This window comes from Lichenostomus cassidix, chromosome 2 (assembly GCF_008360975.1).
Source record: "Lichenostomus cassidix isolate B80296 chromosome 2, HeHo_3.0, whole genome shotgun sequence".
Lineage (NCBI taxonomy): Eukaryota > Metazoa > Chordata > Aves > Passeriformes > Meliphagidae > Lichenostomus > Lichenostomus cassidix.
In genome coordinates, this window is record NC_139482.1 from 28,673,723 (window position 1) to 28,685,998 (window position 12,276).

A 12,276-nucleotide genomic window follows, 5' to 3' on the forward strand; every position below is an offset into this window, starting at 1 on the left:
AGATAATTCACATTTTACTTTATCTACTGTAACATCTTAAAAAATACAAGTGTTATGCACCATTTCATTGGTTTTCAGCAGCACACTGGGAAAAGTATGTCAAAATTAACTGTTTCCCTGCACAGCGAATTGGACTCTTTCGTACTTATGTCTCCATTCAAATGAAAAAGGGATTATTTTTTTTTCTGCGTTTAAAATTCAAATGCAGCCTAGAGGGCAGCACTAGCCAAGGATATGAGTGTGTGGACAGCTGACTTTTTGAATGGCCAACCCAGGCTAATTTATAACAAACTTTCTTCTCCCACTTCATCACATTTTCTAATGTTTTACTGTAAAAGCATGTTGCAAACTTGCTTTTGTGCATGAAGGTCCAGAACCTTTTCCCTAATCCATGTACTCAGAAAAAACCCAGGCACTGCAGCACTGCAGGCAGGCAAAAAGATGAAATTCTACACTCCAGACGCCCATATGTCCTTCTAACTAATGCATATCTATAGAGAGAGCCTCTAGAATGGCAATGAATTATGTAAATCCTCAAAGTAGCAAAATATGTAATTCTTAAAAGGAGTATTAACCTTGTGCTGGCCGCTGTCCCAACCATGAAATGACAAACAAGGAAAATGGCGGAATAGATTCTTTTTCATTTTGTACCGGGGAGCTTGCCAGGTCTTTTTATGGTGGGAGCTTGAGAGATGATAAATAGTGCTGAGAGGAGATGGAATTACCACCTGAATTTTGGCATAAAAATTATGTCATAATATTGTCAGCTCACGCTTTCATTAACATGTATTTCATGATATTTAAAAGATACATTGTCTCTGGAATCAGGAAAATAAAAAATAAAAAAGATTGCTCTTGTATCAAGGTCTAATTCGTAACAGTCAGAGATCTGTCTCTCCCTGTATCCTGCAGAAAGAAATTACCAGATATTTACAGAAAACCTAAAGGAATCACGGCAAGCATATAGTGTTGAACCTGGACCATGGAGTTGAACTCCTCATATACAGCAAAAAGCCATGTCTTACCCTTCACTATGCTGCACTCCCACTCACATCCTACAGCAGCTATAAAGAGCCAAAAATCCACAGCCACTTTGTCTGACATCCAACCTATTGGTGGATTTGTTATTACCATCATTCTTAATTCTGTCTGACATTCAAAATACTTAGAAAATCCATTCACCCGTAAATGTCTTTTGGATATTCAGAAATTAAAATTAAGTAAAAACTCTCTAGTGGATACCCACTTATTTCCATCTTCTAAACTCTTCAGGTTACAGAGAGTTTTCAGAAAGGCAATTATTATCACACCATGTCCAAAGTAAAATAGGAAGATGCTTTAGCTATCTGCATGTGCCACAAGAAAATTAACAGACTAAATGAGTCAGCCTCACCTCATATCAGGACATTATTCTTGCCAGTATACAAGAAATCAGTCTTTCAAACAACAGGAACTTGTTATGAACAATAACAACCTGAAAACAATACAAGCAGGCTCCTATAATTTTATGGGACCCTAGACATTCCACATCAGGAAGCCTCATTGCAGCTGATGTAGTTTTCAGGTGAACTTTCTCAACAAAATATACATTTAAATATTAAAAGGAATGGCAACATCTTGGTTTGCTAAGATTGACTTTGGTCTTCTACAAACACAGTCCACTCAGAAAATTAAAAGACACATAGTAAAGGAGCACCTCTTATTGCCAAAACATAAGAGAAAGTTAAAAGACAAGTTATAAAAACAAGCATATAGAAATAACAAATGATGTTTATTTACAGTCAGCTTTAAAGGCAACGAAAGAGTCATAATCACCTGAATTATGTACTTATTTTCAATTCATGTTATGTTGTCTGCATGTATTAGACTAGAATCAATGAGAAGATGGAACAGAAAATATTTCTAGCTATTGCTGCTATTGCTGCTATTGCTTTTGCTATTTTTGTAAGGCTAGTAAAGATAGCATTTTAATATCCTGCTCTCACAAGCCTGTTTTAAAAAAAGAAAAAACAACTCACAGAACAGCAAAAAAAATGTTTTCTGTACAATTCACAAGAATAGAATATTTTTCTCTTAATCATTGGGTATCAATTCCCTTTGCAATCAACACAAGCTGTGACAAGAAAAAGAGCAGAACCTCGTCCAGTCACTTGACAGTTCCCAACATTTTCTATCTTTCACTGGGGTGAAATTAAATTTGTTTCATGCTGAATAATCAATATGGTACTGAATTTCTAGCCAGGTAAACAATGACATTTTCCCACATGCAAAAATAAGCCTAAAAAAATCCTCCACCACCCAACCTTCTCCTCTGTCCCCCCTTGGCATGTTAAAGAACATCCCAATTTACTGTATTTCTAGGGGAATACAGATATTTCTGAAAAGCAAACCTTGTAAGAAAAGTCAGACATCACCATATTATAATGAATTTCCCATAAATCCAAAACCCTTTAAACACAAAATTATTTCAATATACTATCAATTGTTAATATAAAATCTACCTAACAAGTCCACGCTAATACACTGAGTTCAGACAAGTACATTATAAAATGCAGATGAAAGGAGCACTTCAAAGGCAGGAATGGGTCAGATAAATAAAGACAAAACTATCGTATGATTTCAATACAACCTCCAAAAATTATAAACAAATATAGATGGTGAAGACACTTTAGGCCCTCTGTCTTTTCCTCTAACAAGTTCAAACTCATCTCCTCATGCAACAACAAACACGGTATTGCACTGGTGTCCAGTAACACATAAGGAATATCAATACACAATACATATATAATTATCAGAAAGAAAAGGATTGGGCTTTACTGCAGCAGATTCCAGTTATTTTAATGGCATCAATCCTGAGACACTACCTGTGGCAATTTATTCATTCTGGTTCCTTAGTGCACTGCCCATGCACTACTGACTCAGAAAATTCTGTCTGCTCTCTCTCAAGTCTCTGGTTAATCCCATAGATTTTCAACCAGCACATCTGGCTTATGTCCTGCTCCATGGCTAAATTGACCTGTATGACTATGAGCAGAATTGTTAAGAAAGAAATGGAACACACCATTGTTTTTTAATATGGTTTATTTCACGTGATCTTATGCACACAGTCTCCATGCATGATATTTCTTTCAGGACTGAGTGGGTTGTGAACTACAGCATAATGTAGGAAAGAGCAGCCAGAAACTTCTGAAGTCAGTTCTGCTGCTGAAGGAACTGTAACAAAAGATGCTCATTGGGAGAAGAGGCAGAAGCAATGTAAGTCACAGCTAAGAGAAACACCCCTCTAAAAAAAGTTCTTTAAAACAGGAGATGAAAAGTTCACAAAATTTTCAATTATCTGAAGTCTTAGAAATAAAAATTTCTTGACATCCTCAGCTGAAACATTTTGCCACAGTCTGAGGCATGGTCTTTTAAAGGACAACGCTGAAGTGAGATTTCAGGGTTTCTTTCTTTGTCCTCTGACCTTTCAGAAGCTGGCCTTGGCCAAAAGCTCAGTCATGTGGGGTGGGAGAATCTGAGAAGCTTGGAGTCTATTGCTCCACAATACACCTGGTGTAGAAGGCTCATTTCTCATCCACTATAAATAAACTGAGAATTATTAAGAGACACACCATTAACTCAAAATTTTATGTAGCAGCTGGGGAATCTGCTGAGGATGTACTCATCAGTTGAGGTCTATTTTATGACCTCAGATGTAACTCAAGCCATCAGCTCATATTGGCTCGGCCCTTGGCTGACAGGGACCATGTCACGTATCCCGCAGGGCGGCTGGAAGCCACCAGCGGACAATGGGGCGAGCGGCTGACACCGGCCGCCGGGCCCCGGGCAGAACAATGCAGCTGCTGCCGAGCTTGGCCCTGCTCAAGGAAACTCGCTTCTCCCAGGTTGTCTGAGGGGAGGGACACTGAAGCAATGGAAATTCCCCAGCCATAAAGGGGAACAAAAGAAGAGGTGTTGGAAGCTGCCGTTAAAAAAGACAGCTTCTTCCAGGGCCTGAAAGAGGAGAGGAGATTTCCCCCCGCTGACAGAAACACACTCTGTTCTGCAGGATGTGATCCCCCGGGAAGTGTAGATTAAAAACTACTCCCTTACAGAGCACCAGAGCCTTACAGCTCCCCAGTGCTCCCCACTGGAGCACAGGGTTGAGCACACAGCTGAGGGACGTACTCAGGCCAGGGCTGCCCTGGGCCCTGCAGAGCCCCTCACACCCGCAGCCTGGGCTCTGCACCCGCGTTTTTGCACGGAGCTGGGAGTCTCTAGATTTCCCCCTCTGATTAAAAGGTGTGGCTGCTGAAGAAATCAGTTTACAGAGCCTCCAAATTCCTTACTGCCGCTGTCATTTGTCTGCAGCAGGAGTATCCGCGCGGCCGGGGCGCGGGGAGGCTGTGCTGGGCTCAGCGCTGCTCTGGGACCACCAAATCCCCTCACTAACAGCACTAACTCTACAGGGTCTCTGCACCTGGAGAGGAAACTTGAGGAGTGATCCATATATGCTAGATTCAAATATGGTAAAAAGCCTTCAAACCCACACATATCCTTCCCTTAAAAAAAAACAAATACTTAAAATAAAACCTGTGATTTTACAACATACTTTTCTTGTATAGTGCAGCCATAATGGGTGTTTTTACTGAAACAAAGGGAAAAGTTACATTGATTTATAAATTCATTAAAATGCCATGAAAAAGAGCAGTGGCTAAGTTGACCTGTTGACTGCCATGACTTTTGGATCAGACCCAGAAGAATGCTGGAATAAGTGGTGAAGCATTTTATTTCCTAACCTTTCAGTGGCTACTGCAAACAATGGAAAATACAAGTACATACTTAGAATAACTCTATCCTTTGCAAAATGAGATCACACCTAAAAATACTTCCTTTTGTTGCTGTATAACTTCAGTTTAGGATAATAGCTATTACATGCATATAGTGAAGAGGAAAAAATATCTCCTCAAACGCTGGGTAAAAATTTTATATTGCATAGTAGGGTTTCTGCTACAGAAGAAACATTAAAATCTGTAGTGATTCAACACAATTTATGAAATAGCAGAATTAAAAATCTAGTTATGCATGCACAACATAAAATAAGGTAGTAAAAACAAGGGGATTGAGTTACCAAATTATTGCTTGCAACCTGCAGCCAGGAAAAGCTACATGATGATGATGATGATGATGATGATTCTTTGGTTTAAAATTATATCAAGTACTAAGAAATAACTGAAAAATATATGTGAATTTTAGTTTCCAGTTTGAAACAATTAGTGCTTTTATTTACATCCCTGTGCATCAAGCCCACACAGCTTGAATTTCCTGGGATATACATGTGCTATTAATTTTTAACTTTGCTCTAGGATCCAAGCCTGAATCACCAGGCCCCATCACCTTCTTGCGCAAAAGTGTGTTTTGTCTGCTTGTACCAGAGACTTTTCCAGTGCCCTTTCTTCTCAATTTGCAAAGATTTTTTCATTATTTTTAAAACCATCTCCCACACTTAAATTTCCTCAGCAACTTCCAATGCAGCTGACTTTCGCAGCTGTGTTGCTGTGCTACAGATTTCATAATTGTTTGACCAGAGAAGTGTTGGTTAAACTAACATCTCCAGTTAGAGTGATTTTGTACAATGTTTCATCAGTTCCTTGCTAAGTAGCACAGATCTAACAGCAAACCATATTTCTGTAACCTGAAGGAGAGCAAATTAACATTTATAGAATAGCTCAGCACTGACCTTCTTGAGAGAAGAACAGCATTTTCTTACAGTTTCTTCAACTCCTTTACATATAGAACTGGTTTGTATTTTAATTCTAAAACACCTATTAATTTCAAAGTATTCCATCAAAAACATAGAAAAACAGAGAAGAGTAAATGCAAAGTTGCTGCAGGAACAGAAATATATCCATTGCGTTAGAGACTACAGAGATGACCCTGTCCCCTTCTCTGCCAGTGGGAATCTTACCACTGACTCCAGAGAAAGCACAGCCAAGTTAATGATTTTTTAACACTTAAAGGCAATTATTTTTATTTTAAAAACCCAGGAATAGCCTCCTGCTCTGGTCCAGTTCTCAGCCTGAGACTGTAGCCCCTGCCAGCACTGTTAATGTCATTGTTTGTGAAGTGTATTCCCAGTCTCCGTACACCCACGCAGGGCTCCCAGCTCCCGGCCGTGATGTCCCCCTCGACACATTGTTCCAGCTCCCCCTGCTTCCTCACCTCCCGCCCCATCCCCCCACCACTGTTGTCCCCTTATACCCACCCTGCATTGTTCTCACACCCGCCTGCCATCCCCACCTGGGAGGGACCCTTCCTCTCTCCCACCCCTTGCTGCAGATCAGTCTCCTTTCTTACCTACTTCCATATATTCCACTGACCTACTGGCAGCAGACAATCTTTCCTTTCTGAAATCACATTACATAAAGCATCATTACTACATCCCACAGCTTGTGCGAGCTGTGGGCGCTCGGCTTTGAGAAGCTCAAAGTCTCTTAAAGTACAAGAAGATTCTTATTTCATTTCTACAGACTTTAGATCAGGCCCAGAACTAAGACTAGATAGAAAGTATTACTGCATTTTCAGATAGGGTATAAAAGGCTAGAGCTACTATTTGTTGTCACTAGAGAACAGAAATGAGAAATGAGGTAATGAGACAGACATGTATGTACAGAAATGACTGACATTATTTACACGGGCTCCATTCTTTTGGCCACCTTGCTTTATACTGCTCTGTATTTTGTACATCCACCAGATTCTTTTGAAATAGCTACCTGTACTTTCCTGTGTTTTTCATATAGGCACATAGGGATACTGAACCCAAATTTTTATGTACTTACTATTTTCTTCCTTATTTTTTATTGCACTTCACTTTCTGTGTTGTACTGCTTTCAAAATGATACTGTATAAAGTATGATGCATAAACTGCTTTCCATGCTTAAAGTATATCTTTGCTAACCCTTGGAAAGAAGAGCAGCTATATATGCTTAAAGTAGATTAAGTATAGAAACAAAAGTAAACACCTCACTTTATTAATAGGTAACTAGTGTACTTTGTATTTTAAAACATGAGAAACTTGTTAAATCTTACCATGGCTCATGCGATGAAAGCAGTAGTATGCAAAATCCACTCCCAGAAGTGTCAAATACCATGTCCACGGTGAGTCCCAGGGCAGTTCAAAGAGTCTGTAGTTGTTCCATACGTATATGTAACTAATTAACTCAATACTTCTGAATAAAACACTGAAATAGAGATCCAGAATTTTTTATCAGTGATTCTGTCAGCTTTAATTTTAGTGTCTTTACTGTTTCTAAAACCAACTCTCACCCACTCACCATCCATGTTGTGGCATTAAGCATGCTCAAAGGCTGAAGCACTCCTGTGCTCTGCAGGAGTTAGGTGTTCCTGTTTTCCCAAATCTGGAAGAAGCCCATACTTCCTAACCAGTAAGTCACAAGTGACTGAAGTGTAGCAGCAATTATGCCAAAATACTAATGTATGACATTAAAATACCTTGACTGCTTCCATTATAAGAAAGAACATTGGGACAGGACTTCTGGAAGCAGTGATATATTTGATCTACTCAGTATATCACGTCACTTTAAAAGAGGATAAATGCAGCAGGAAGACACAAAGGCCAGTGCCATCGAAAAGAAGAGGAAGGACAACTGGTAAAGAGAAATGGCAGGATTACCAGAGAGGGACAGAAGAAATCATGAAGTTGCAAAGACAAGGAAAGCCACCAGACAGAAGCTTTTATGGCCTCTAAGTTCCTGGACTACAGGGACAGAGTAGCTATCCCTGACCTATCACACATTCAGCACTGAGACCAGAAGGAGAAAGAAAGTAGTTCTGGAATAGGCAGGCCAAATCTCCACAGCTACTCAGATTAATACAAATTTGGGTTGCCACAGTCACACCCTTGCCTCAGTACCCTACCACCTCATTTCACCAGCTGGGGCCCTGAGCCATCTCAAAACAAATTGCTTTGCTGGGTGAGTTTTTGGGTGAATCAGGAAGCATTCAACCCAGGTATGAATGGTGAGAGCCTGTAGGCACTGGGGTAGCCCAGGTCACAATTGGCTTAGGTAGCTGTGAAACTGTGCTGCAGCTGCAGATGGGCATATATTTAAACTGGCATTTTTTCAGAAAAATCTAGTCTACAGCAGGATTGACAGCAGATTCCTCACAACTCCTCCAGCTACTCTTCTTTGCTGTGTTGCTTAAAACGTAGTGAAACTGTGGTGAACTGAACTGCATTAGCCTCTGAAAAGCAGCAAACAGAAAAAAAAAAAAGTAGTAGGGAAAAGATACTAATTTTAGAAAAGTCAGAAATATCCTTTATATATATATATATCAATGGATGAAATTCACCTCATTTTAGGGCCTAAGAGTCAGAAATAACATAATCACACACAGACAAAAAAATTAGTTCTCAGATGTTATGCTGCTGGCTACTTTTTGGTGTGAGGTGGAAGAATTATCAGCAATGCCTTTGTACAAAGTTGTGCAAGATTTTAAAAACCTATAAAGCATATTCATAGTTGAATAAAGACTCTGGGATACAAATTCAGGGAGCTTCCAAAGAACATTGCAGATAGCACACCTGCAAGACTCTACTTGAATGGAAGTAATGCACATAGGTGTCACAGCCATGCAAAATCTCAGACAAAGGACAGACCAACATCTCTCTTTCACTTTAGTCTTGTCTGGAACTTCACCTTCCATTGAAATCAGCTGAAAGATTATCCATGCATCTCTGTCCACATCTGCTCATTCTTGCCTCAGTACTACTTCACAGAGGTGTTTCTTTCAATACTCTCCCTTTTTGCCTTTTTTTTTTTTTCCCTAGCTAGGTAAATTATGATATAGTTTACAGCATGGCCACAAAAATACTTGAATCTGCAAAAACTTAAAAAGGATGTATACTCCTTCCCCTCTAAAGAATTTTTTCACACATCTGGAAAACATCCCTGAAAACAGTCTGGCCATGCCCTGTCCTTTTGGGCAGCTGCACTAAAACAGAAGGGAAGCTCAACAAACACGGTTGTTTGAGCCCTCAAGCCACCCCTGTTCTCAAAGCTGAACTTTGGAGTCATCTCCACCTTTTTGCAAAGACATCCATTTAGAGCTTTTATATTCTTGGCATTAGCACCTCTTCCCATAAGTGTTTTGAATAAAGCTAGAAGAAAACACTTTGAGCTTCTGTGGTGCTACTTTAAATATTGAGGAAAAAAGTCACCTGAAAATTTCAAGCTACAAATAATAGCCTGCAAGCATAATCGTATCACATCCACCATTTTTTCCTGAGAGTTGAGGCATTGCAAGCAGCTGTTTCTCAGGAAGAAAAGAACTAATATGTTTTCCACAGCCAGGTGCACATCTTATCTACAACTCGTTCCCACCTTTACTATAATCATACCAGTTTTTCTCTTGAATAAAACCAAGACACAATAAACCCCATGAAATTTCATTTCACTTCAGCAGCTCGACCATGAAGAATTTCTCCTGTCTAGCAAGGACAGGTGTATCTACCATTTCAAAAACAACTTGGCTATGCCCAGAAGGTGGACCATACACACCTGGAACATGTTTAATTTTCGTAAGAGCTGTGCTCCATAAATATTTTTAAAGAAGATTATATGTGTCCAAGCAGATTTTTGCAATTCACCTCATGAGGAATCTGTAAAGTTCAGTATAAATTCTCAATCCATTTCACAACAGGTCAGAAGGGAGCTGATATTATTCAAGCACAAAGAAATGGGCATTTTTTAACATCTTTTCAATGACCAGGAAATTTAAAACACCTCTTGCAACACAGAGTATCAGTTATTATTAGGTACTGTTTTCTTACTTTATTCTTTTGCTTTTATTAACATATAATACCTTTGCAGTACATCCAAAGATACGTGACCTGGAACATTTCCCCCATTTTTGATCAGCTTTCAGTATTTCACCCTCGAGTCCTTTTTTTTCCACAGGCTGAGGCCAAGGTGTAAACCTTGAGCTAACCCTGCAACACATATTTTATATATGCAATTTTCTGTACATTCTTTCCTTCATGCTTGAATCACAACTCTACAGCACAAAACGTTAGCTGATTACTGTAATTAATTTAGAGTAATCCATCATATTGCTAGGCAGTGCTGGAGACTGAGGAGTTGCTTAACTAACTCTTTTTGAAAAATTTACAGTGTGATAAATAGGAAAAACCAGAGCTTGCATTCAATTACAATTCTGAAAGTTCACTTGGAGTTTTAAAGGTTTATATTCCTCCTTTTTTTTCCCCTCAAGTTCCTTTTTCACTTCTTGAAAATACTAAGAGAACTAAAGAAAACTTTTTCCTCATTTAAATGTTATAACCATGAATGTGACAGAAGTGGATAGGTAAGACTTTTGTCATCTAGTCCAATCCTCTACATAAAGAGTAATAAATCCTAAAACAGACAGACTGTATAGAAAACCTTATTGTATATATTCCATAGATTTATCTTCTTGGATTTTGAACATTGCTGCTGAAAATTTTCTTATTATGTGCAAAAGTGCGCTTAAGCAACTGTTTGGACTTCTTGTCTCCTTGTTTCTAAAGGTCATACATACTTTAATCAATGGCAATAATATTTGTTTTTAATAAACTATTTCCCCCTTCACCTTCCACTGGGTCAGATTATCACTTCCTCTAATTAAAAACGTCCAAGAAGGAAATTCTGGAAGATGAACTCTCCATGTGGAAATGAAGATCTACTTATGCTAGATCCCTATGGGATAATGAAGGAGGGAAAAGGTGGAGGAAATTCAATCGGAAGAAACAGCAGCTGCCCATTTCAAAGAATACAAGCTCCTGTTTTGCATCCTCCAGCCATAGAGCTTGAAACCACACCTCTACAAAACTTCTTCCATGGTGCCCAGGACAGTCACCAAAATGAAAAGGGTCAGAGACAGAAGCTGCTGGCTCTTTTCCAAGCATGGAGAAAGATTTGTCTACCAAAAGTGAATATTCCAAGGAAACTCCCTCAGCTCTCACCACTATTGCAGTCACCACCTCACATCACACTGGGAACTGACCTGGTGCCCCTGAGCTAAAAACACAACCCTACAGCTGGACCTACAAAAGCTCTGCTCTCAAGGGCTGTAACAGACTTGCATCCTTGGAGGTCAAGCACAGAGGGAAGCATGTTAAGACACCCTGGTCACAAGGTTATATTATCATTAAAAATACTGAGATATTACTAATAGAGTTTCCCTGGGTTAAATAAATTCTGTTTTCCTAGTCTAAATTGAAACTATATGGATGTAAAGTTTCAAAATGTTGAACAAAGGCAGTTTCTCAATAATTTGAAATTATTCGGACCATTTATGTAACAGCAGGATACGTGAATAATTAAATGCTCTGTAAGGTTTTGTTTCAGAATGGAAAGCATAAGGATTTCCATTTCCAAGGATAGTAATAGAGCTTTCTTTTCCAGATGAAAAACTGGTTCCAGTCACAATTGAAATAAACATTTTGATAACATGATTTCAGTAAAGAGAAGAAGGGGGGAAAGAGGTAGAGGAGCCTTGAGAAAAGATCCATTTGTAAAACAAAGCAAATCTGCTGCAACTGAAATCCCCTTTTATTTCCTGTACAGGTGCCACGTCTTGAACAGACACCCAATTTATTACCTTGTCAGCTGACTTATTAGGGTTGACACAAATCGAGCTGAAATATGCCTGACACACTGCAGTCAAGGCTTTTTTCATGCTTTAGCACAAAGCCAAACTTTCCACAAGGTGGAGGGAAAGGGAGAGGGAGCTGTGGGAGTTCTATTCCCTGTTTTCTATCATCAAGATGAATACGATCTCCTCTCCCATTCTTAATATGCAAAACCAGTCATGAAATAACCCAAGGCTAAAAAATAATTCACCAAAATGATACAGCTGGGAAATTATTATCAGGCTCTGGAAAGCCCTTGATTACAGGAAATAGCACCTACATTTTGAGAAAATGTTCCCACCAGACACAAAAGCTGAATCAAAGCCTCTCCTCTTCCTCAGTATGGCTTCCTTCTCCAGCATTTTAGCCTAAACAATACAAACCTCCAGTTTTCCTCAAGGAGAAGAGAAAATATCAAATTTAAAATGAAGTAAAAGGGAGGTGGCTCAGGTATCCCTACTAGTTGCATTGTACGCAGCATTGCATAATATTTTGCTTGATGGAGCTGCCCTTTTATTCACTAAACCTATTTCTGTTGCACTTCACTTTTTATCCTCTAATTTATAACACTAATATTAATTTACAGTAGTGGGTGGAATAAAACC

General features: G+C 39.1%; 1 protein-coding gene across 1 annotated transcript in view; it reads right to left on the minus strand.

The window, feature by feature from the left end:
• AGMO (alkylglycerol monooxygenase) overlaps window positions 1-12,276 on the minus strand; it is a 184,886-nt gene that overhangs the window by 158,063 nt on the left and 14,547 nt on the right. The window contains exon 3 of the mRNA XM_085050836.1: window positions 7,069-7,220. Within this exon, the coding sequence (XP_084906962.1) occupies window positions 7,069-7,220 (152 nt within the window). The remainder of the gene's footprint in view (window positions 1-7,068; window positions 7,221-12,276) is intronic.